This window comes from Sciurus vulgaris (genome assembly GCF_902686455.1).
Source record: "Sciurus vulgaris genome assembly, chromosome: 14".
NCBI lineage: Eukaryota > Metazoa > Chordata > Mammalia > Rodentia > Sciuridae > Sciurus > Sciurus vulgaris.
Genome location: NC_136475.1, coordinates 73,036,974 through 73,064,004, shown reverse-complemented (window position 1 = coordinate 73,064,004; position 27,031 = coordinate 73,036,974). Strand labels below are relative to the sequence as shown.

Below are 27,031 nucleotides of genomic sequence, written 5' to 3'. Positions count from 1 at the left end.
GCCATTTTAATACCATTTTGCAAGTGAAGACATCTGAATATAAATGGGTTATCCGTCCAAAGTCACACAACTAATAAGTAGAAAAACTGAAAGGGGTGGTGAAGATGTAATTCTTGTGAGCAATAAACAATTACCAGAGAGGTAAAGAGTTAAAAGGGACATTTACTAATGCGATATAGGCACATCTGGTTGTGGAATTTAGGCTAGATCCAGAAGAGAAAAATAACGAATGGTGTGTAAGTATTGTGTGTGTGTTTGTGTGTATATTGGAGGTGTCAGGAGGGAGGAAATCTAATGTTTGGTGGTCTGAAATATGGTGGCCTGGAAAAGTTTTATGGAATGTCAGACTTGAACTGATTTTTAGTTTATGACTGGAAAGTGTAGAAAAGTTCAGCACGGAAAACACAAATGCAAAAGTGTTGAGGCAGAAATCTGCCTGGGTATATTAGGAGAACAGTGAGTGAACCAGTATATTTGGAGTGCCTTCATGAGGGAGAAAAGAGGGTGAATAAATGAGCCAGAGTGTGAAAAATCCCAGGACCCTGGCTAACAAAACTTCTGTCCTCATTTGGAGTCTTTGTGAATTTCCAAGCAGGAGGTTAATAATACCCATTAATGAGGAATATTATTTCTTGGTATGACTGTTACCTTGCTGCTCACAATATAGGTGAGCTCTAAATTTAGGAGTGGTTATGTTTGCAGAATGACAGATATTTGCTCAGTGCTTTGTGATTCATGTACAGCAGGCATTTTTTTGTGTATATCTTTTTTATTTTATTTTTATTTTTTATTTTAAAATAGCATTTCCCTATTAGGGTCTCTTTACAAAAAAATCTCTTTATGAAAAAATTGTTCTTTTGGGTTACTGGACTAATTTTTTATATTGCAGAGAGTGGATCTTTCTTACAATTACTATTAGAAGGGAGCTATGAGGCCATGTTCTTACATTCAGTGACTGAAAATATTTTAAGTTCAACAATGATGGCTGAAGAAAAGATTGACAGCTACCTGGAGAAGCAGATAGTAACATTTCTGGATTGCTCCGCAGATTTGGACCAAACAGAAAGGTAGAATTTTATTTATAGAGAAACAGATTTTGAATATATGTTATAGCACCTTGACATTGTGGGGCAACTAATTTTAGCAGTTGTTGAGAAGCCAGGACTAAAGATGTACTGAGTTATCTTTGTAAGTGCTCCTGTCCAGAACACCATCCAGAATGAAAAGGTAAAGTGATGTAGTAAAGTTTTGAGACCAGCACATAATGGGGTGGTAATTGCTAACCCACTACCCACTGAACTTCCCTATGGTTAGGTTTGAACCATAAGAGAATCTTAGACCTTATCTCCTTTCAACAGGTAAACACTATTTTATTTCAAGATTACTGAGTGACACTTCTCACTACTTTTATTATGTTTTAGACTGTTATTTTGAAGACATCAGAAAACTTAATATTTTTATTATGAAATCTTTGGTTTACTTTCTTCCATTAAAGTTAATATAATTTTATAGTATAAAGTATAGTGCACAAGTTACATACTGTGAAACCCAACCTTTCAGTAGTTTCTATTTTACTGTTGGAGGTTTGTTAATATGCATTTTTCTTTTCTCAACTATCTGTGGCATCAACATCAAATTTTAATTATCTTGAAAATGTATGCTATTTTATTTTACCTGTTTATCTAGGGAATGGCTTTATTTATTCTTCAACAAATAAATCAACTACTGTGCTATGTTGTTGAGGCTGTAAATATATTACCCATATCTGAAAGTAGTTCACCAAAGAATGTTACTATAGGTTTTTTGTTTATTTTTAAAATTAGTATAATTCCTTTTCATTTTTTTCAGGTTTCTTGATGGTGTATGTTTCCTGCAATATCCAATCTTGATTCTTATTTTGCTTTCTTTCTTTCTTTCTTTTATTATTTACTTATTTATTTTTGTTTGTTCTAATTAGTTACACATGACAGTAGAATGCACTTTGACAATCATACATAAATGGAGTGTAACTTCTCCAATGGTTGTACCTGATGTAGAATCACACCAGTCATGTAGTCATATATGCACATAGGGTAATAATGTCTGATACATTCTACTATCCTTCCTACCCCCATACCTACTCCCCTCTGCCTAATCCAAAGTCACTCTATTCTTCCCTAGCCTCCCTCCCCACCATCATTGTGAATTAGCATCCCCATATCAGAGAAAACATTTGCTTTTGCTTTTTGGGATTGGCTTATTTTGCTTAACATGATATTCTCCAGCTCCATCCATTTTCTGGCAAATGCTGGTTCTTGTTTTGCTTTCTGATGTATGTGCACCATAGTAGCAGCTTGCTTTGTACCCATTAAAACACACACACACACTAATAGATTAGAATTCTAGCTTGATGAGAGAAACTTCATTTGACTTATTTTGGGGCATTGGAAAATTAAACTATTTTCAGTTCACCTTAAGGAGTTTTAGTTAGGACGGTTGTATTAAGGCTTTAACATCCTGCTATACGCCTGTTCTTTCTGTTTCCTCACTTCTACCTACAGACATGCTCTTTTGTAACCTATTTTCTTGAGTGCCACTTATTCTTTATTCTGTCGTCAGTTGCACAACCTCCAGAGCTTTATATTCTGGGCTCCTATAGGCTTGTAGGTTTGATTTTTTTTTTTTTTTTTTCTCCACTTAAAGAATTTTGCTTTTGAAAAAAGGCTTAGGGACTGTGGGAAGGAAAAGGTGACTGCTGTTCCTTTCTTTTCAGAATGAAACTCCAGTATTTCCAGGCTGTTATTTGTTGGAGTTGAATGTTTTAACCTAGGATTTGACAGATTATGTCAGCTGGGCCAAAAAACCAAATATGTATGATGTATAGGGTCTGAAATGTTTCATATCTCTCCTTTTGTAGAAAATGTCTATTCCTATCTTAAAGTAAAACAGCATTAAAAAATAGAGGTTTTAATCAGATTTCTAGAGGTCTTTTCATTCTAGCATTTGGTATGGGATTAGTAAAATGTTAGAAAAAACTTTTTTTTTTTTTTTGGGTGCTGGGGATTGAACCCAGGGCCTTGTGCTTACCAGGCAAGCACTCTACCGACTGAGCTATCTCCCCAGCCCCAGAAAAAAACTTTTTATGGTCAGTTTTCTTTTGTATAAAGTCAGTTTTTCTTACATCTTCTGGTAATGTCAGAGCTATTAAATAGAATGCAAGAAAAAGTTACAGGTGCCTGAGCAGGAATTAAATAAGCACTATTGGGAAGAATTTTCTGTGGTGCTAGGAATGTTTTCTATCTGCTCTGTCCAGTATGGTAGCCAGTAGTTATATTTGTTTGTTGAGCGCTTGAAAAATGAAAAGTGTGACTAAGACCCGTATTTTAAATATTATTTAATTTTAGTCAATTTAAATTTAAGAGAGCCATGTGTGGCTCATGGTTATAAAATTAGATAATATATATGTAAATTGTTTTGTTTCAGAATTGATTTTTAGTACTTTAGGATAGTCTTAATTGTTACTTGATATATTTTTCTTAATAAAACTGAAATGAAATAGTGTATTTGAGATTTTTATGGCGATAGTGGTTCATTTTGGTTTGTTTAATCATTCTTATATGCAGGCAGCAGCTGATATTCCTCCTTGGTGTGAGCAGTTTGCAGCTTTTTGTTCAGAGTAACTGGACGGGGCCGCCTATAGACTTGCACCCTCAGGATTTTTTACCATCTGTTTTGTTGCAGCAGTTCAGTGAGGTATGTTTCTTGAAAATGTCATATTTGTTATTGTTGTGTTATTTATTCATTACAGGCAGGTCTTTCTCAACTGGAGTTAATACTAGATAGGAAAGAAGTTTTGCGGTTTGCACAAAACTACTAAAAATTCTGTTCATTGATCAGATTTCAAATATTTTTGCAAATTCCAGTGACCGCCTCAAACTCTTCTTCAGATATCCTCATTTTATGGACCTCTGTTAGTTGCCCTTTTTATTAAAGCACACACAGCAACACCAGTCACTTGGTTATAATACCATAGTTGCAGAAAGATCTTTTCTGGAAAAGCAGCAAATCTGAAAGTCTGTTTAATTTGGTTGTAGGTAAATTTTGCTGCTGTGCCTAAAAATGGCTCCCAGGAGTGGTTTCCTTTCTATTACAAACATTTAAAGTTCCTGGCATAGAGGTGCTCTGTGGTAATAATTATCCATCTGTGACAAGAATATTGACCTTCACTGGTAGGTCATCAGTAGAGTCCTGAGGAGTTTTTGAGCAGTCATATCTAGGACTTGGTGAGTCCGAGATGATCAACAAAAGAAGTATGGTAACTTAGTTTATCCAGCCACCTTAATTATCTTGAACATACACAGCAGTTCTCAGACTGAAAATTGGGCCCTTTAGCATTTGAAGCTCATACAGCAAAAGGGACTTACCTGTTTACTGTTACTTGGTTTCTCAGAATTAGAAGTAGTGGAATGCAGTGATTAAAGATAGGTGTTAATGATTTGTTGGTAGAATGGAAAGAGAAGTACAAAAGCAGACAAGGTCTGAAAACCACAGTAGTGAGCTCTGTATACATCAGCTTAGTCACCATCTGTGTTGCAGTAGAATCATTGAAATTCATAATGCTGACTCTCAATCATTATTGAAAAGTTAAAGGGTGTTTTATAGCTATGTCTAAGAAGAGAATTTATAATTTTACACTTTATGAAGGTTTTCATCTAAAATGGGAGAAATAATAACCCTAAATATTTATGGTACTTAAAAAGGTATGTTTCAATTATCTAGAAATCTACTTACATGGAACATCTCATTCCTTCTCTTATTGTGTATGAAACAGTTTTGGTTTCTATGGCCTTATAATGTAGGTTTGAAATCTACCGAGTATTCATAATTAAAAATATTTGCTGAGTATTCATGTCTTTTTTTTTCCCCTACTGGTGTTGGGGATTGAGCCCAGAGCCTTTCGTGTGCTAGGCAAGCACTCTATCACTGAGCCACACCACAGCTCTGGCACTGTCCTTTACATGTATTTTGCCTTCACAAAGTTCAGGAAATGCAGCCTTAGGAGTCCCCTGTGTACGCTTCCTGATAACATCACCTGACCTGCTCTCATGAACCATTCTCATGAACTTTGTGTTCATTCGTTCCATGCTTTTTTTTCATGATTTTAGCACCTACATATGAATCCGTAGAAATCAGGTTTAGTATTGCCAGTTTTGATCTTTATGTAAATGAAAGTGTATAATTTTTTGACTTTTCTTGGTCAGTGGTGTACTTTGAAATTACACACTGTTATTCAGTTCTACTGTTGTATGGTATTCCAATTGTATGATTTATATATCTGCTATGATATCCTTTTTTTTTTTTTCGTGGTACTGGGGATTGAACGCAGGGCCTTGCACATGTGAGGCAAGAGTTTGAGCACTGAGCTGCATCCTCAGCCCTGTATATCTACTATGATTGTTATATAGGTGATTTCTATATTTTACTATTATAGTGCTATTAAGAGCACATCTTCAGGAAATCTTTTGCAAGACTTTCAAAGTACAGCATACTTTAAAAAATGATAGTGTTTGACATAGAGTGCTAAACAGTGGAGGAGGCTGTTTTTATTGTCCCCTAGACTATCCTTTGCCATCCTGAGGGCTGAGGGAATCAATATTTCAACACTGATGTATTTCAACATACTTACAAACTCTTTCTAGCACTGAGTTGGCAGTTCTGCTGTCATAGTCTGTTTGGGCTGCTATAGCACAATACCATAAACTGGTCAGTTCATCAACAATAGAAATTCATTTCTCACAGTTATGGAGGCTGGACAGTCCACAATCCCTCATGATATAATCACTTACCAAAGGCCCCACCTTGTATGGCCATCACCTTGTGGGTGAGTATTTCAACATGTATACTGGGGGACATAAACATTTCTGCTATAATGTCTGCCATGGTAAATGTATCTCTGAGTGGAGTTGCTCTGTCCTTAGGGTGTGCACATGTTGATCTTTTCTTGTTAGTGCTAGGTTTTTCAAAAAGTTTTTTACAGTTTATACTCTTCACCAGTGATCTGAAGATGTTTGTTTGGAAGGTAGAGGAAGTTGAAGTTTTAAAACTGGAGAGTAGTGTATCACTATTTTCTGTTATTTTCCTATACTGATTCATCTTCTTAGTTCTTGCAATATACAAATGTCTGTGAATATACTTTATGATCATGGAATATAATCACTAAAGCAAAATTCTTTTTCCCTGCTTCTAACTTATGACTGTTGGACTGTTTTCTGACTAGTGGTGCTAAATAGTCCTAGAGGAATAGTACAAAAAGTTCATGTGTGAGCAGTAGGTTAACTCTTACACATAAAGGTTGATCTCCTGGTGATGTTTTTCTCAGGCTTCCAGATGTTGAATTTTTTCTCACTGTAATGCTGATGAATATGTATTTTTATATGCCATCTGCCCTCTTGATTGAATAATTGTTCTTAAGAGAGTTGTTAACTTTTGCTTTGTCTGTTTTTATTGAAAATAAAAATAATCCTCTTTAAAATGGACCATCTCCCCAAATCTCAAAGCACATTTAGAACTCAGATGAAATGTCAGTGTTGTATCACAGGTGTAGGAGGATTTCCACAGAATTTAACCTTTCTATGATGATACAGGAGTAGCACTAGGAAGAAAACTTTGTTTATTCATTCATTCTCTCGTGTATTTATTATTTGTCTGACTTGTTCATACCATCTCTAGAGAGCTTTGGGTTGAACAGTAGGAGGTTTGGTAACCAGACTTTGGCTTTGAGTATCAGAGGTAATGATATCATGGACTGTCTAGTATAATTTGTATTTGTTGCCCTATTAAATTGCTTATTTGTTTTTTTTTATTTAGGGATTTTAGTTAGAAGACAGTGATCTAAAATTTGTGCTGGAATAGGTAGATATATTTAGATATATTTCTCATTGCAAAGTGAGATAAAGGTACTTTGTTTTTTCTTTCTTTTTTTTTTAAATTGTTTTTAGTTGTGAATAGGCACATTATCTTTTTATGTGTTTATTTTTTATGTGGTGCTGAGGATCGAACCCAGTACCTCATGAGTGTGAGGCAGGGTTCTACCACTGAGCTACAGCCCCAGCCCAGGATTCTTTTGCTGTGTGATACTGGGGATTAAACCTAGGGCTTTACACATGTAGGCAAGCCCAGCTAAATCCCCAATGCTTTTTATTTATTTTGAGATAGGGTCTCGCTAAGTTGCCCAGGCTGGTGTTGAACTTGGAATCTTTGTGCCTCAACCTCTTGAGTAGCTAGAATTACAGGCCTGCGCCACTATGTCTAACCCAGCTTAATTATCTTGGGTCTCTTTCCTCCCTTGTAAAATGAAGGTAGTTGTAATAATTTCAGAACAGTTTCTTAAAGTTTTTTTTCCCCCTTTTTAATTCCTTCTGTCTTTAGCAGAGACAACAGACAACATTTGCAGTCTGGTATGGTGATTCATGTTGTCTTTATTCTGCTCTTACAATTCTTAGTGGTGATGAAAGTAGGATGGAGGATTCACCTACAACTCTTTCTTTCTTACCTATTGACTCAACAATATTTAAAATATTCAATATTTACTATTCTAAATTTTGAATATTGAGTTAGGTACTGACCTTACTTAGACTAGTTTAATCTTTATAAGGATTTTATGAAATGTAGCTTCAGTTATTTTATCTTATAATTGATGAAACTGAGGCTTCAGTTAAAAATTTTACTTAAATACAAATAAGAAACAAAGGACACTGTCTTTTGTTTGTTTCATTAGAGCCCATTTCCTAATGGGTAAGCATTCTTGCTGTTTTGGTGCAGCTGTTAAAATTCTACCGTTCACCTTTTATGAACACGGGTGCTTTGTTCATCGTAAAAGATCTCTTTTCAACAGAGGAGTGGATTTTTCAAAGGCATCCTGTTTCTGGAGCCATCTATTCACTCTGGTCTGTGGTTGGGTGCCTACTCAGTATTTGATACGTAAGTCCTTGTTGATGGTTTGGTTCCATGAGCTTTGTGGAGTGGAGAAATATTGGTAATGAGGTTTACTAGCTAGTGAAGCATAAGCACAATGTAGTTGTTTAGTGTAAATCCATTTGAGATGGTGTTTGTTGTAAGTAAATCTATGAAGTCATCATACCTCTTTAGTACTAGGATTTTATTGAATTACTGGTTCCTCTTTTTAATTTAATTTAAAAAAGGTTTTTTGAAGTGAGGTCTTGCTATGTTGCCCTAGTTGGTCTTGAACTTGTGGGTTCACGTGATCCTTCTGCCTCAGCCTCCCGAGTAATTGGGTCTACTGGCATATGCCACTCCACAGGCTAATTCTTTTTTTTTTTTTTTTTTTTAACTTTTGGTTGAATTTCCTGTTCCCCGAAAGTTTGAGCACAAGGGCACTTATCTGTCAGGGCAGACTGGATTTATAGCTCTCTAAGAATATTTGTAGTATTATAATTCTGTCTGGTGCCCTTTGCTGTGTAATAGATTAATGTCCTTATTTCAAAGCAAAATTAACTGGAAAATGTACATGTCATTATAAGACATGTAAAGATGAATAAATTGTTAAATTATTTCACCTTAGCTTTTAAACTTTTTTTCAGGTTAAAGGACTGGATGCAGTTATTCTGAGCTTGCTCATTCTAGATGGTGAATCAATCTACAGCCTGACCTCCAAGCCTATACTGCTACTTATAGCACGCATTATCCTAGTGAATATTAGACATAAACTGATGGCAATTCAGGTAAGCCAAGGAAAGGATCTGTGAGCTTTGAACCCAGGTGTGACTTTTTTGTGCCTGTTAGCGTCAGACTGTAAGTGTGATGCTGACAATGTTTTGGTATATTTTGTTTTCTACATCTCAGAGGTATTGAATTTTGAAATAATAATGAAATAATGATAATAAGCAATAACTTTTCATCAGTTCATCTAGAATAAAATAAGATTATATTGAGCCTCTTTAGGAATGTGTGTGCTGTGTATGTGTATAAATGCTCATTCTCAGAATCTTAAGTCTAGGTTTAAAAATGTCATTAACAGGTTTTATAAATTCCATGTAAGAATCATGAGCAATAGCTAGAATGCAGCAGATCTTAATTATTAATTTTTGGCTCACATCCTACCTGGTTTCATTTTTTGGGTTTGATTTAGTAGAACATTTGTTAAATATCTATTATATGGTTTCTTTAGTTCATATGTAAACTAGAAGGAGAGAGCTGGGGATATAGCTCAGTTGGTAGAGTGCTTGCCTTGCATGCACAAGGCCCTGGGTTCAATCCCCAGCACCACAAAAACAAACAAATAAACAAACAAAAACTAGCAAGGAAAAACACTCATACTCACAAGGAAGCTGATGTGTAGTAGGAGAGACAAAAACCATAAGAGAGATGCAAAGTCTTTGGGGTTTATTGGAGGAGGTTAACAGTTGTGCAAGGTTCAGTCTTTGGCTACTACTCAGCTCTGCTGCATGGTAGTGTGAAAGCAGCAAGCAACAATATGTAAATGGGTGGGCAGAACTGTGTTCCAATCGAATTTTATTCATGGACATTCAAATTAAATTTCATATACTTAATTTGTTATGAAATATTATTCTTGAGTATTTTCTTTTTTTCCCTTTCTTTTCTTTCCTTTTATTTTTGGTATCAGGGATTGAACTCAGAAGTCATCTATCACTGAACCACATCCACAGCCCTTTTTATTTTATTTTGAATAAGGGTCTTGCTAAGTTGCCCAGGTTGGCCTCAAACTTGAGATTCCTTCTGTTTCAGCCTCTTGAGTTGCTGGGATTACAGGTGTGTACCACCATGCCTGGCTATTGTTAATTGTTTTCAATGATTTCAACATGTATAAACTATTTTCAGTTTCTTAGGTTGTACAAAAACAAGCAGGGAACCAAATTTGTCCCACAGGATATAACTTTGATGACCCTTGCTTTATTGATTGTTGCAACTTGGTTTGATGTAAACCCTGTATTGAATTTAATGTGAAATTTCCCAGTTTGTAAGTGTTGATTCAAAGTTTTTAAGAAACATGGTATTTTATTTAAAAAAATTTTAAAAAGTTTATGTATTTAAATATTCTTTAGTTATAATTGTAGATTTTTTTTAACATTATAATTTTATTTGTTTTACTGGTTGCAGTGGCATATGCCTATGTCCTGGCTACTTGGGAGACTGAGGCAGGAGAATTGCTTGAGTCAAGGAGTTCCAGAACTGCCTGAAAACAGAGTTGAGACCCTGTCTCAAAAAAAAAAAAGGCACCAGAACCACACTATTTCTATAGGCAAAAATGTAGATGTGGTCTGTACTATGTAGGGGCTTACTTTCTTAAGCAGTTAAGTTTAGATACTGACTTTGTTTTAAAGAAGAGTTAAGAACAGTAGAAAGAGGGCATCCCTGTCTTGTTCCAGTTTTTAGGGGGAATGCTTTCAGTTTTTCTCCATTTAGAATGTTGTTGTTGGTGGGCTTAGCATAGCTAGCCTTTACAATGTTAAGGAATGTTCCTACTATCCATAGTTTTTCTAGTGTTTTGAGCATGAAGGGGTGCTATATTTTATCAAATGCTTTCTCCACATCTATTGAAATGATCATATGGTTCTTAACTTTAAGTCTATTGATGTGATGAATTACATTTATTGATTTCTGGATGCTGAACCAACCTTGTATCTCTGGGTTGAACCCCACTTGATCATGGTGCACTACCTTTTTAATATGTTTTTGTATGCGATTTGCCAGAATTTTTTAAAGAATTTTTGCATCTGTGTTCATCAGGGATATTAGTCTGAAGTTTTCTTTCCTTGATGTGTCTTTGTCTGGTTTTGGTATCAGGGTGATACAAGCTTCATCAAATGAATTTGAAAGGGTTCCCTCCTTTTCTATTTCATGTAATTCTTTGAGGAGTATTGGAATTATTTCTTCTTTGAAGGTCTTGTAGTACTCAGCTGATAATCCATCTGGTCCCAGGCTTTTCTTTGGTGAGCTTTTGATAGCTTCTTCTATTTCATTGCTTGAAATTGATCTGTTTAATTTGTCCTCCTGATTCAGTTTGGGTGGATCATATGTCTCTAGAAATTTGTCGATGTCTTTGAGATTTCCTATTTTGTTGGAATATAGATTTTCTAAAATAACTTCTCATTTCTACCGACTGAGCTATCTCCCAAGCCCCCTAATTATGTTTTTTATTTCAGTAGTATCTGTCATGATATTCCTTTTTCATCACTAATTTTAGTAGTTTGAGTTTTCTTTCTCCTCTGTGTTAGTGTGGCTAAGGGTTTATCAATTTTGTTTAGTTTTTCAAAGAACCAACTTTTTGTTTTGTCATTTTTTTCAGTTGTTTCAGCTCTGATTTTAATTATTTCCTGTCTTCTACTATTTTTGGTGTTGATCTTTTCTTTTTCTAGGTCTTTGAGATGTAATGTTAGGTCATTTGTTGTTAACTTTTTATCCTTTTATCGAATGAGCTCCATGCAATGAATTTTTCTCTTAGTACTGCTTTAGTAGTGTCTCAGAGTTTTTGATACATTGTGTCAATGTTCTTGTTTACCTCTAAGAATATTTTTTATCTCTTCCCTGATGTCTTCTGCTATCCATGCATCATTCAGTAGTGTATTAGTTAGTCTTCAGGTGTTGGAGTAGTTTTTATTTCTTATTTTATCATTGATTTCTAATTTCATTCCATTAAGATCTGATAGAATGCAAGGTAGTATCTCTATCTTTTTGTATTTACTAAGAGTTGCTTTGTGGTATAACACATGGTCTGTTTTAGAGAAGGATCCGTGTGCTGCTGAGAAAAAAGTGTATTTGCTTGTTGATGGATGGAATACATATGTCTGTTAGGTCTAAATTATTGTTATATTATTGAGTTCTATGGTTTCTTTGTTCCATTTTTGTTTGGAAAATCTATCCAGTGGTGAGAGAGGTGTGTTAAAATTATCCAGTATTATTGTGTTGTGGTCTATTTGATTCCTGAAATTGACAAATGTTTGTCTGATGTACATAGATGCTCCATTGTTTGGGGCATAGATATTAATTATTGTTATGTCTTGTTGATTTATGGTTCCCTTAAGCAATATGAATTGTCCTTCCTTATCACTTCAGACTAACTTTGGCTTGAAGTCCACTTTATCTGATATGAGGATGGAAACCCCTGCTTTTTTATTGAGTCTGTGTGCGTGATGTTTTTTCCATTCTTCAACTTTCAGTCTGTGGATGTCTTTCCTATGAGATGAGTCTCTTAAAGGCAGCATATTGTTGGGTCTTTTTTAAAAATCCAGTCTGCTAGTCTGTGTCTTTTGATTAATGAGTTTAGGCCATTAACATTCAGGGTTATTATTGAGATATGATTTGTATTCCCAATCATTTTGGCTTATTTTTGGTTTTTAACTTGACTTGGTTTCTCCTTTGATTGGCTTTTTCTCTAGTGTAGTTCCTCCCTTTGCTGACTTTCATTGTTGTTTTTCGTTTCTTGCTCACAGAATATTTTTCTGAGAATGTTCTGTAGTGCTGGCTTTCTATTTGTAAATTCTTTTAACCTTTGTTCATCATGGAAGATTTTTATTTTGTTGTACTACATCTGTGTACGATCAATCAAAATACATTCTGCTGTCATGTATAACTGAATAGAACAAACAATAAAAAAAAAAAAAGAAGAGGTAACAGGAGAAACAATGCCTCTATCAGCAATTCTTGTGAAAATCAGAGTATTTGGAATCAGTTGTACTAGAAAGATGGATTTCAACATGTTTTATGAGGCCTATTTTTGATTTCTTATTGACAGTAACTTGAATAAACAATTTGCACCAAGTCGATCTAAATTAAATGGTTTTATAGACTATTACTTTGCTCCAAAAACTGCATCACCAAGGTATGAGGCTGCCAAATGGCATTATTTTCTTTCTAGTGAACATAATGGTCACTAATGAGTGAGTGAGACAGTTTTACATTTTGTTATTGGAAACTTTCATCATCAATATGTTAAGCATCATTTGAAAAATAATACACATATCATCAACAATTTAGACGAATTAGTAAATATGTGAACAACTGGGGGTGGATGTCATACTTTGTAGACTTGGAGAGGCAAGATACCATAATTTCTTGGCAGACGCTAAACAACTTTTAACTTTGGCTTCAAACCTTGCTTTATTGTCATACAACACTATGCAAATATCATTCTTTGCTGAAATCTTGCCTTTCAATTGAAACATTATTCTCTTATTGTTTTTTTCCTTTGGGTGTTTATATTCATTGTCTTTCTGTTTTGGTTGTTTTTTTTTTTTTTTTTTCTCCCCTGAGGTTCTAAGAATTGAACCTAGGGTGCTCTACTACTGAGCTACATTCCTGGCCCTTTTTATTTTTTATTGTGAGGCAGGTCTTGCAGAATTGTTTAGGCTGTCCTTCCACTTGTGATCCTCCTGCCTCAGCTTCCTGAGTAGTTGGAATTGCAGGTGTGTCTGACTTTATGTTAGTTAATTTCTGAATATCCATTTCCTTTTTTAGGAAACAGAATGAGTTTGCATACGTTTGTTGGGGTGCCTCTTGAATACACTACTGCCCCGGCCATCTGTGAGGTTCTTTACTAGTTTGACTTCTCAGTCAGGACTATGACTGACGAATTGTCTGAAGTAAGATTTCTAGTTTTATTTTTTATTAATGCCCCAATTTTTCTTTTCTTCTTTTTTTGTGATGCTGGGAATTGAACCCAGGTCCTTGTGCATGCGATGCAAACACTCTACCAACTGAGCTATATCCCTAGCTCCCCAGTTTTTCTATTAAGCTACTTTTGGCAAATAGAAAAGGGCAGTTATATTTTCTAGTAGAAAAATGGACGTGCTTTCTGTAGTTTGTCTCACATTCTCTTCCGCCTTATGAAGACTTTGGGTTAAGAGTTAATGTTTAAGAGTTCAGCATCTTAGGTCATATGTTTTCTTAAAAGGCCAGTCTTTTTGACTAGTTGCATCTAAATTCGCATAGCTAGAAAAGGAAAGACTTAGCTGCCAAAGATGACTCACTTGTTGCTAACAGCTGATAAGAGACAGATAATTGAAATGTAAACTGACTGCATTAGCCTTAGTGATAGGAAAAGAAGGAAAATGAGGCAACACCTTAGGGAACTTAATTAAAAATGATTTGAAACTATTTGTATTAGATAATTCCACCTTTCCTTAAATGGGCTGAATAAACAGCATAATTAGAATTTTATCATCTAGTCAAACTTCATTTGTGGTTACATGATTGTCATAGCAGTTGTGCTGTGTAAACCATTTAGGAGGGACCCCCCTTAATCAAGAAATTAAGTTCAAGTTAAAAAATAATTTTGGGTCCTGCATGGTGGCACATGCCTGTAATCCCAGCCACTCAGTTGGCTGGGGCGAGAGGATTGCAAGCTCGAGGCCAGCCTGGGCAACTTAGTGAGACCCTTTCTCAAAATAAAAAGGATTGGGGATCTAGTTCAGTGACAGAGTACCACTGGGTTCAATCAGTATTACCACAAAATAACACAACCTCCTTCCCCAAACCTATTGTAATTTTTCACATATATACACATACAGACACATAGAAGAAAGTCTAGAAGAATATAAACCTTCGTCATGGATTTTTCTAGGGAGAGTATGGCATTGGGCAGTGGAGGTGTATTTCTATATTGGCTTTGTTGGTTTTTGCTTTCTCTCTTTTTTTTTTTTTTCTAATAAGGATGTATTTCTTTTTCTTTCATTTTTTTTGGTGCTATAAATTGAACATAGGTCTTGTACATGCTAGGTAAGTGCTGTACCACTGAGCTACATTCCTAGTCCTTAATTAAGGATGAACTGACTTAGCAAGAACAAGCATGAAAGAATATAAGAAGAAACTGTGATGTGCTCATTCTGTGCATTAGTCAAGTCACTGTATACCATGCATTCGGTTCAGATACAAGTTATCTGCTTGAAAAACCAGTACTGTGCAATGTGGTGCCAACTTCTAGGACCAGCATAGAGGTTCAGAGAGGCAGGAAATCAGGAGAAGGAATGCTTCATGGAAGAGGTTTCACAAGGCTGTGGAAGAGATCTTCCCAGTTTTGGTGAATATCTGAATCCACAGCATTTCTTACTGTGCACAATACGTTACTTTAAGGAGAATGAGAAGGACTTGATTTGTCATCTTGTTGGATAGATGGTGAATGGTATTGAAACCTAAAGATGACTTACATAATGTAGTGGAATGTTTTTGCAAAGGGAAGGGCAAATAGTGTGCTGAAAGTTCCGGCTATGGAAAAATCACCCCTGCTGAGGGTTCTTGTGGGATGCATCCTGCAGTTAGTATGTCGGTTGTGGTGGTGGTAGAGTGCCACAGCAGAGCAGGATATTTACAACAGACATTTTTTCCTTAATTTTAATTTGTAATTTTTATTTTTTTGGTCCTGGGGATTGAACCCAGGGCCTCACACATGCTAAGCAAGTGCTCTACAACTGATCTATATTTTGAGACAGCATCTTGCTAAGTTGGTTAGACTGACCTTGATTTTGTGATCCTTCTGCTTCAGCCTCCTGCGTAGCTGGAATTACACCACACCTGGCTACAGCAGACATTTTAAAGCAGAAGAAGGTAATTATGAAATACCATCAGAAACCCAAGTAACTAGGAAAAAAATTACAACCTTTAAGAGAATGGAAATGAGGTGTTTTTCTTATGAAAGATTTTGGAAGTAGTTTTTGCTGTTATTGGAAACTTAGCAGTGAGTGGGTAAACTTACTGAAGAATAAATTTCATGCATGTAAAAAAAATTTAAAAAAAATTAGTCTTAATTAACGTGAAAGTTTTTTTCCTAAAGTGTCTTTTTATTTCGGCTTATCTGCTTTTTGTAGAGCTTGCCATGGTGGACTCTGAGATGTGTGAATATCCATCAGCAGTTGCTTGAGGAGCGTTCACCTCAACTTTTTGCTCTTGCTGAAAACTGTATTGATCAAGGTACGTAGCAGATTATTATTTGATATAGACAGGTAGCTCCATTCTAATTTCTTGGCAAGACATTCCTTCTTAGTTTTTTCTTTGACAGGTACGAATGAGTTTTTCTTTGAAGTTGTTTATTTTTCTTCATTTTTTCTGAATATGAAATATTGCAAATTATTAGGTGACATAATATAAAATTCCTTTGATCTTTTAAATTTTAAAAATAAGTCACTTTCATTTGTATTACCAATTTAGAAAGGTGATTTGCTCTATACAGGTCACTGTGATTACTTACAGGTAGTTTAATATTTTGTTTTTTAATTTAATAAACTTCATTGAAAGCAAATATAAACTTCCTTTACTTTTTTAAAAGCCTAACTAACTTGAGCTGGAGTAAACTGCTAAATTATCCAGTGTAGGAAATTATTTATCCTGTATCCTATTGAGAAGAAGAAGAAAGGCTTTATTTAAAAAAGTTTTTTGATAGAAAATACATTTTGTGAGAATAATAGTGGGCAGGAAGGCAGTTTTACATTTTTGTCTTACTATTTTTTTGGTAAAAATGATTTTAAATAGGAAAATGCCTAAAACACAAATGAAAAGTTTACCACATTACTGTAAACCAAACACATGTCAGTGTTGTAGATCTCTCTCATATTCCTTAGGGAAGCACTTTGAAAAAGAAGAGAATCTTGGGTTCCTTGACAACTGGGCTTTTATTTTATTTATTTATTTATTTATTTTTTATTGTAAACAAATGGGATACAGGTTGTTTCTGTTTGTACATGGAGTAACAGCATACCATTTGCATATTCATAAATTTACATAGAGTAATGATGTTTGATTCATTCCATTATTTTTTTCCTTCCCCCCCACCCCTCCCACCTCTCTTTTCCCTCTATACAGTCCCTCCTTCCTCCATTCTTGTCCCACTCCCACCCCCCATTAAGTGTCATCCGCTTATCAGTGAGATCATTCCTCTTTTGGATTTTTGAGATTGGGTTATCTCACTTAGCATGATATTCTCCAATTTCATCCATGCCTGCAAATGCCATAATTTTATTATTCTTTATAGCTGAGTAATATTCCATTGTATATATATACCACAGTTTCTTTATCCATTCATCAATTGAAGGGCATCTAGGTTGGTTCCATAGTCTGGCTATTGTGAATTGAGCCGCTATGAACATTGATGTGGCTGTATCTCTGTAGTATGCTGATTTTAAGTCCTTTGGGTATAGACCAAGGAGTGGGATAACTGGGTCAAATGGTAGGTCCATTCCAAGTTTTCTAAGGAATCTCCACACTGCTTTCCAGAGTGGCTGCACTAATTTGCAGTTCCACCAGCAATGTATGAGTGTACCTTTTTCCCCACATCCTCGCCAACACCTATTGTTGCTTGTGTTCTTGATAATCGCCATTCTAATTGGGATGAGATGGAATCTTAGTGTAGTTTTGATTTGCATTTCTCTTATTACTAGAGATGTTGAACATATTTTCATGTATCTGTTGATTGCTTGTACATCTTCTGTGAAGTGTCTGTTCATTTCCTTAGCCCATTGGTTGATTGGGTTATTTGTATTCTTGGTGTAGAGTTTTTGAGTTCTTTATATATTCTGGAAATTAGTGCTCTATCTGAAGTATGATTGGCAAAGATATTCTCCCACTCTGTAGGCTCTCTCTTCACATTGCTGATAGTTTCTTTCCTTGATGTGTGACAACTGGGCTTTTAGAGTGATATTTTTTGGCAAAAGTTGCCAAAAACAAGAACAAATTCTCCTATGTTGAAGCAGTATTTGAACATAAATTACCTTGGACTTGGTAATGAGTTACTGAGTACAGGGATGGGATTTGATTTTAGTTCTCTCTGATTCCAAACCCCATGCTCCTTTCCTATCCCAACAGGATAGAATGAATGGGTATTTGTGTGAGTTATGTCTGTATAAGCAGTGGGAAGTGGTGGTTAGTATCACTTCCACTACTTCTGTGGAGAAGTAGTGATTTTTACTTGATGGAGGTAGCATATTCATGAAGGCATATGTCACACATGCTTACATGTGTAATTGTGAGAAGCTCCTGGACCCTTCTGTGATCCATTTTCTTCAAGAGTAACCTGTATAGCAACAAAGTAGGCCAGATGCAGGGGAAGGACTATAGCTTGTACGGTAATATTGCTAAGCTATAGGTGATTGCTTTAAACTAGCTTCCCAAATTTTATTTTATTCTTGAACAAAAATAATTTAGCAGCAGGCGTAGCCTGTAATCCCAGTGGCTTGGGAGACTCAGGCAGAAGGATCCTGAGTTCAAAGCCAGCTTCAGCAAAAGCAAGGTGCTAAACAACTCAGTGAAACCCTGTCTCTAAATAAAATACAAAATAAGGCTGAGGATGTGGCTCAGTTGTCCGAGTGCCCCAGAGGTCAATCCCCGTTACCTGCCCCCCTGAATTAACATATGCTAATCTTAGATAAAATGAACATGTATACATAATTCAAAAAAGAGAAAGTAAGGATAATGTTGTTCAATCAGTATAATTGATTCATTGATATTGTTTATTGATATTCATTCTTAATGTTTATTGATATTGTTTCCCTGCCTCTTGATCCCCTTCCTCTTTTTTTTTTTCTTTGGTACTGGAGATTGAACCACAGGGGTGCTTTACTACTGAGCTACATCCTTAACTCTTTATATTTTAATTCGAGATAGGGTCTTGTTAAATTGCTCGGGCCTCTAACTTCTCATCCTTCTGCCTCAGCCTCCTGAGTAGCTGGGATTACAGGCATGCCACCATGCCCAGCTGTTATTGCTATTCTTGATTCATTCTAACTGGAATGAAATGAAATCTTAATGTAGTTTCGATTTGTATTGTCCTAATTGTTAAGGATGTTGAACATTTTTTGGTATATTTGTTGGCCATTTGTATCTTGAGAAAATATCTGTTTAGTTCATGTGTATATTTATTGATTGGATTATTTGTTTTTTTTTATTGTGTTCTTTTGAGTTCTTTATATATACTGGGTTAATGCCCTGTCAGAAGAATAGCAGGCAAAGATCCCTCATTCTGTAGGTTCTCTGTTAATACTCTTGTTTCCTTGGCTGTGCAGAAGCTTTTTGAATTTGATGCCATCCCACAAATTGATTTTTGGTTTTATTTCTTGGGCTTTAGAAGACTTAGGAAGAAAGTTGATGCCTGTGCTGTTACGATGGAGTGTTGACCCTGTATTTCTTCCAGTAGTTGTAAGTTTCTGATCTCATTTCTAGGAGTTTGATCTATTTTGAGTTGACTTTTGTGCAGGATGAGAGAGAGGGATCTAGTTTCATTCTCTTGCATATGAATTATCCAGTTTTCCCAGCATCATTTGTTAAAAAGGCTATCTTTCTCCAAGGCGTGTTTTGGCACCTTTGTAGAGTATCAAATGACTGTATCTGTGTGGGTTTGTCTCTGTGTTTGTATTTTGTTCTGTTGGTCTTCCTGTCTGTTTTTATGCCAGTATAATGCTGTTTTTGTTACTCTAGCTCTATAGTGTAATTTGAGATCAGGTATTATGGCGCCTCCAGCATTGCTCTTCTTGCTCATAATTGCTTTGATCATCAGGGTTTTTTATTCTTCCAAATGAATTTTAGAACTGGTTTTTCTACTTCTATGAAGAATGTCATTGGTTTTTTTTTTTTTTTTTTTTTTTTTTAAGGCAGTTCTTTTTAGTTATATATAAGGATTCATTATGACATAATTATAAAAGCATGGGATATAATGTGCTCTAATTCAGTTCCCAGTACTTTCTTTCCCCTTCTTCCTCCTCATGTTTCTTTCTTACTCTACTGAACTTTCTGCTTTTTGCTTATATAACTAATCATGGTTATTATTATTTTTGGGGGTACCGGGAATTGAACCACATGTCCTGCCCTATTTTGTATTTTAGAGACAGGGTGTTACTGAGTTGCTTAGTGCCTCTCTTTTGCTGAGGCTGGCTTTGAACTTGTGTCCTCCTGCCTCAGATTCCCAAGCTGCTGGTATTACAGGCGGGTGCAGTGGTGCGTGGCAGTCATTGTTATTTTGATGGGGACTGCATTGACTCTGTAGATCATTTTTGGTAAACATGGCCATTTTAATAATATTAATTCTGTCCATTCAAGAACATGGGAGGTCTTTCCATCTTCTAAAGTCTTCTTTGAAGACTTTATATTCTTTCAAGATTTTTAGGTATGACAAGGCCATGGAACAAACCTGGGAATGGTAGATCACTTAAACATTGTATTTAAAAATATTGTGTCTTAGGACTTACTGTTGTTTTATTATGTAAAAGGAGCTTAATATTTTTCAACGTGGTATTTCTTAAGTAACAACTGATCTTTTTCCTCCAGAAAGTCTTTGGCTTAACACTTTTGGATTATGAGTGATATTTATGAGCAACTTTAGCCTACTGAACTGCACATATATCTACTTAGGTTATAAGTCACTCTACGGTTGTGAGCTCTGTGAGGGCTGAAATTTTAAAAAAAATTTTCTTCTTAGCATGTTGCCTAGAAAAAAGTAAAGATTTACTACATATTTGTTGAATAATAACAGGTAATTATTGAGTCTGATGTGTAATTTTTAGGGAGAAGTTGGAGAATTTCCTCTAAAGACCAGTGTTGGTCCCTAGGAATATTTGTCCTCCATTTCAGTAGCAGTTTCTGTCTAACTTCTGAAGCTGGGATTTTCAAAAAATTAAATATTTTAGAAATTATGAGAAAATAGATCCTGTACAGATACTGTATGGAGCTGAATCTTGCTTAGGTGTGGCATTCTCTTCAAAATGAAAGATGAAGTGGTACTTGGAGAAAATTAGGATTGGATGTCCATTTTGCAGATGCATTGTTTTCCTCTTTTTAGCATAATGAAAACTGGGTGGACTGTTTTATTTCACATGTTTTTACATATAAACAAACTGAGTGCCAGGGGACAAACTTCTAGTTCAGGAAATTAGATGAAGTTTTTTGAAAGCCAAGGATGAATTTAATGTCAATAGTAGTAATGGGAAGCAAAGTAGATTTTTCAGAGGTTAAGAAAATCATTTGGAAGAATATGGCATCAGAGTTCAGTCCATTATTGATTTAATTAAATTAATTAATGTATTTATTTTATTAAAAATTTTTTTCCATACAGGTATATTGGTAATAATATCTGTCTCAATCTACTGTAGTTCCCATCCGCACCGCCCCACCCCTCTCTTCACTCCCCTCTGCACAATCCAAAGTTCCTTCATTCTTTCCTACCCACCCCCCACTATGGATCAGCATCCACTTATCAGAGAAAACATTCGGCTTTTGGCTTTTTGTGATTGGCACTCTAGTCAGAATGGCAGTTATCAAAAATACAAGCAATAATAAGTGTTGGTGAGGACGTGGGGAAAAAGGTACATTCATACGTTGTTGGTGGGACTGCAGATGGGTGCAGCCATTTTTTAAAGCAATATGGAGATTCCTAAGAAAACTTGGAATGGGACCACCATTTGACCCACTATCCCACTCCTTGGTTTATACCCAAAAGGACTTAAAATCAGCATACTACAGTGATGCAGCTACATCAGTGTTTATAGCAGCTCAGTTCACAATAGCAAAACTATGGAACCAACCTAGATGCCCTTCAACAGATGAATGGATAAAGAAAATATGATACATATACACAATGGAATATTACTTAGCCTTAAAGAAAAATGAAATTATGGCATTTGCAGGTAAATGAATGGAGTTAGAGAATATCATGGTAAGTGAAATAAGCCAATCCCAACAACCCAAAGGATGAATGTTTTCTCTGATAAGTGGATGCTGATCTATTATTTAATTTTATAAAGTGGTAGTTGTATTACACTGCATAAGATATTGTTTAATTATCTTTGCTTCATTGTACCTTTATGGAAAATTAGTTATTGAAGAAAAAGCAAGGTGTAACTGGGAGTTTTTTTTTTTTTAAAGCAAATTGAATATGGTGCAATTACAGTATATATAACATCACATTTCTTTCCACATTATGCCATGTTATATTTGCATGTATGACCATTACCCTTATTAAAAAGTAAAAGAAAAATTTTGTCTTTATGCATATTTCTTTTAATTTTTTTCTTTTTTTTTGCTACTGAGTTTTTTTGAACACAGGTGCTTTACCACTGAGTTACATTCCTAGCCCTTTTTATTTTTTATTTTGAGTAGTCTTGCTAAGTTGCTTGGGGCCTTGCTAAGTTGCTGAGGCTGGCCTCAAACTTGCTATCCTCCTGCCTCAGCCTCCCAAGTCTCAGGGATTACAGACTTGTGCCACCATACCTGGTATGTATTTTTTCTTTTTAAAAAAGGTAGAAACCAGATGCTATGTAATTTTATTTTGAGTTAAAATTAAGTTCTAAAACAGAAATAGTTAACCAAGATATCTGGAAAATATGACTCTATGTGACTCATTCCCCAAGTGGCCTCATTTCTTTTCTGCGGTGTATTTCAGCATATCATTTGCTTTGCCTTGTGACTAAGAATTTTTTTATGTTGCTGTTCTAGGCTAATCAGCAACATTTTTTATTTTATCTAGTCATAAATTGGTGACTAGACATAATTAGACATTTTGGCTATGTCTAACTAGGTCTGTAGATATTATTAAACTGTGATATTTCATAAACAATTTTCTTTTTAAAATGTTTTGTTCTGGGATTTGACCCAAATGTTGACCAAATAGTCATAACCGAAATATTGTTCAATGTCCATTATATTTGAAATGTTGCCCTTGAAGGATCATCAGAAAGTTGGCAGGATTGTTTTTCAGTGTATGAAACATATGCAAAACATTTTATAAACAACTGTAATCTTTATATTTTTGCCCAGAATTGTTATATCAGTGTAACAGTGAAATAGTGCCTATTAGATCGTCAGCATTTCTTTGCTGGTCTGGTCACAACTACGATAGAAGTAGGTTAGGGTCTTGAAAAATATTTTCCTCAGCACTGTCTAAGGCATTCTTTTGAATGTTACACTAAATGGAACCACAATTCTCTATAGACTACTTAAGGACCCATCACAATTTATTGTGGGATCTGATATTGAAAACGTGTTCCATATAGTACATGAAGGGAAATATTGCAACTTAGCTATTTGGAAATGAAGTCATGAAGTCACTAAGAGAAAACAGGTTAAAATGTTTTGTCATTGCATTCTGCTTTGACATCTCTAGGCAGCTGTGTGACTCTGGGGTTAGATTGTTTCCACATTCAGAGTTGTTCAAGAACTTAGTCTCTTGGTGACTGATGGATACATCAGCTTTTTTCATAAATTTGATACTTAGAAATGAATGTTATTAAATGTGCTACATATGATTATCTGTAATTATAATCATTCATAGGGATTTCATTTTAACATAGCATTAAATAATCTCATGAGAAGAGACTTTAATTCAGAAGGTCACAAATATTAGTTTCCATGGAGAATCTACAGATTTATTACAATAATAAATATATGTCTATTGGGTCAACATGCTCCTCTTTTTATTGAAACCTTGAGTCATCCAAAACTTAAAACTTTGTGTTCATAGTTGACTCATTGTTTTCCATCATTTCTGCATATCTAGCCAGTTCTTAAATCTTATTAGTTCTTCCCTAAGGGTTCCGTATCTATCCTTCTTTTTCATTCCTAAACTCTTATCCTGGTCTGAAATCTTTGCTTTGGAAAGGCCCTTTAGAGATCATCTTGTCTAGCTAACTCATCTGACAAAGAATCAAGACTAAGAGAAGTTGCCCAAGTGCCCGAATTATGTCCTAGAGTTTCTGACTCCAAGTCCTGATCACTCTTTCCATTACATTTCTAAGCTGATCAGCAGTGTAGTAACCAGTAATGATAATGCAGCTAACATTTTTAGGGCGTGTACAACTGTTCTAAATCTTTAACTAGTTTATTCCTCACAACAACTCTGTGAGGTAGAACTGAAGATGGTATAGTATGTGCATTTTATTTTATTTTATTTTTTTTGAGATGGGATCTCACTATTTTGCCCATACTGGCTTGGAATTCAAGATCTTCCTGCCTCAGCCTTCCAGGGAGCTGAGATTTCAGGTGTGCCCCACCTGGCCCAGCTTAGTATGCTGTATACATATACTTAGTTGTAGATGGACACAGTGCCTTTATTTTATTTATTTATTTTTATGTGGTGCTGAGGATTGAACCCAGCACCTCACAGGTGCCAGGCAAGTGCTCTGTCACTGAGCCCCAACCTCAACCCTTTAGGGTGCCTTTTTAAAACAGCATTTTTGAAATCTAATTAACTTGCAGTAAGACTCATATTTCAAGTGTACAGTTGATGACATTTTACATATGTGTGTGTGTGAGAGAAATCATCACAATCAAGATAATTAACAGGGCATCAAGTTTTAAAGTATGATTTTTAGTTCTATACTGTTACTATTCTCTGTGTGACCTCAAGCAACTCTTTGGATTTCCAAGCCAAGGTTTTCTTCCTTAAAATGATCTTTGAGTTCTTTCCAGGTGTAAAATAATGTTATTATTTTTGTAGTCCAACTTCTCATCCATCTTAATGCTGGAATCTATTGAAAGTTTGCGTTTTAAAAAGTTATCTCCTCTTTTCAAGGATACTTTCAGAGATTATTTTGAGTAGGAACTCATTATTGTTAGGATTCATAATTGCTGCAAAGTTTCTTTTATTAATTAAAAAATTCTTTTATTCTGTTTCTGCTTATTAAAGCTGTACTGTCCAGTATAGTAGCCACTAGCCAGGTACAGCTATTTAAATTTAAATGAAGTAAATGAAATGATATTAAAAATTCAGCTCCTCCCTGTAATCCTAGCCACTCAGGAGGCTGAAGGAGGAGGATTGTGAGTTCAAAGCCACCCTCAGCAAAAGTGAGGCACTAAGCAACTTACTGAGATCCTGTCTCTAAATAAAATACAAAAAAGGGTTGGGGATGTGGTTCAGTGGTCAAGTGCCCCTGAGTTCAATCCCTGGTGACCACTCTCTCCCCCACAATTTTTTTTCAATTCTTCAGTTTTACTCTTCATCGTTCAAATACTCACAAAGCCATATGGCCAATGGCTACCATTTAGACAGTACAGCTAAAGTATATTCAGTATCATCAGGGAAAGTTGTTTTGGACAGCACTGCTCTTGAACAGTAGAAAATGACAATAGGATGGGTGTCTCTTTCCTTGGCATGGCCAGCCCTTCAGTTACTTAAGGTCATTGTCATCATCACTTTGTGTCTGAAGGGTTGCACCTGACATGTAGTCTCTTTCTTGGCTTTTGTTCCTTCTATGCATAAGTCTGTTCTGGGTTGGTTTTACTGAATACCAATGTTATGATATTCCCCACCCACCTGGTACTGGGGTTTGAACCCAGGATCTCAAGCATGTAGGCAAAGATAAAGAAAATCTTTAATTGTTCTCAGTTTTATCTTTAACCTTCTATCTCCAGCCCGATTTGATATTTAATTAAAAAGGCATCTTTTTGAATGCTTTTGGTGTGTCAAACTCTGTGCTGGGTGCTGTGGATGTCAGTGAACTCAGTGAGATAAGGGCTAAATTATAGGTAGGAAAACAAGGGAGTAAAGAGTAGGAAATGTGATTAGACCAGAGAAGGCTTCTCAAAGTGGCTGATGTTTGAACTGAATCTTGATGAGGAGGAATTTATTAGGTAGGGAAGTTGGAAGGGGCATGTGTTATGAACAGCAAAGGGCACAGAGACTTGGAACTTCTTTATGTGTTTAGGAATTTCAGTAGTTTTGGAATAACTGGAGAAGAACATGAGGATGTATTTCCGGTGATGAGGTTGAACATGTAGGCAGGAGCTGGATTTCTAGGACGTTGGATTTCCATCCTGTTGATGATAGCTGTCAAGGGGTTTAAAAATATTTGTTCACTCCAAGGATGCTTTTTGAACACTAACAACACTTGTATGATAGGTGCTGGATGTACAGCAATGAATGAGACACACGGACCCCTCTTTGGTAACTTACAGTGTTGGGGTAAGGTTTTGCCAAATTCTGTACATCTTTCAAGGCACTACCCTTCTGACAAAGTTTGTCAACTATCCTAGCCCCATGGATTTCCCGTGTAGCACACAATTTGATTGCGTACTGAAGAATGATGATATATTTTCTCTTCTTAGCTTCCTTGTTCTTTCTTTACCCTGTTTTTAAGGGCCCAGAGGACTGAACCTTGCCACATGATCTAGCACAATTCTAAAAACATTTAATAATTTAATAGATGTAATTAAAGGTTATAGAGAAAGAGAGGGAGAGACAGGAAAGGTATAGAAAAATTAAAGGAATCAGCAGTAGATAATGAAGCTGGAGATGGATAGAGGTCAAAAGGAAAAGAATTTTAAAAAATATTTTTTAGTTGTAGATGGACACAATACCTTTATTTTATTTATTTACTTTTATGTGGTGCTGAGGATCAAACCCAGTACCTCACACATGCTAGGCAAGCGCTCTACCACTGAACCACAATCCCAGCCCAGGAAGAGGATTATTTTAGGGGATATAAAGTAGAGTTGGGTAATGCTTATTTGAAATAAGGGTTATTTCCATTTATTTTTGATTTTTAGGGAATACTTTTTTTGTTTTTATTTCCTTTAATTTTTGGATATGTAAAACAATCACACGATTCTAGAGTCAAAACTACATAATAAGGTGTATTTAGAGTCAAAAGTACATAATAAGGTGTATTTAGAGAAGTCTCCCTTCTATTTCTGTTTCCCTTCTAACCTGTTCTTTCTCTCCTTAGTTACCAGTCTTATTAGTTTCTGGTTTATTCAAGCTTTTTAAAAAAATTCTGAAATGGAGTCTTGCTATGTTGCCCAGGCTGTCCTTAAACTCCTGGGATCAAGTGATCCTGTTGCTTCAGTCTCCTGAGCAGCTGGGACTACTGGAATGAATTGCTGCATGTGGCTTATACAGTTCTTTACTTTTAATGGCTGTACAACATTCCAGTGTGTGAATGTTTTATAATTTATTCACCCAGTCCTCCATGGACCGACATGAGAGCTTTGGACTGCTTATAATCTTTTCCTGCCATGTTTAGTGAGGCAAACAGGGTCTGGTTCCCTTAAGTGGCAAAAGCTTTTATTCCTCATCTGATTTATACCCTTTCCTTTCCCTACAAAG

The 27,031-nt window shown here is 35.6% G+C and overlaps 1 protein-coding gene across 1 annotated transcript in view; it reads left to right on the top strand.

The window, feature by feature from the left end:
• The window catches only part of TTC27 (tetratricopeptide repeat domain 27), a 233,296-nt gene that overhangs the window by 768 nt on the left and 205,497 nt on the right, over positions 1-27,031 (top strand). Inside the window, exons 2-5 of the mRNA XM_079109989.1 lie at positions 890-1,067; positions 3,603-3,732; positions 8,580-8,720; positions 15,819-15,921. Of these exons, the coding sequence (XP_078966115.1) occupies positions 890-1,067; positions 3,603-3,732; positions 8,580-8,720; positions 15,819-15,921 (552 nt within the window). The remainder of the gene's footprint in view (positions 1-889; positions 1,068-3,602; positions 3,733-8,579; positions 8,721-15,818; positions 15,922-27,031) is intronic.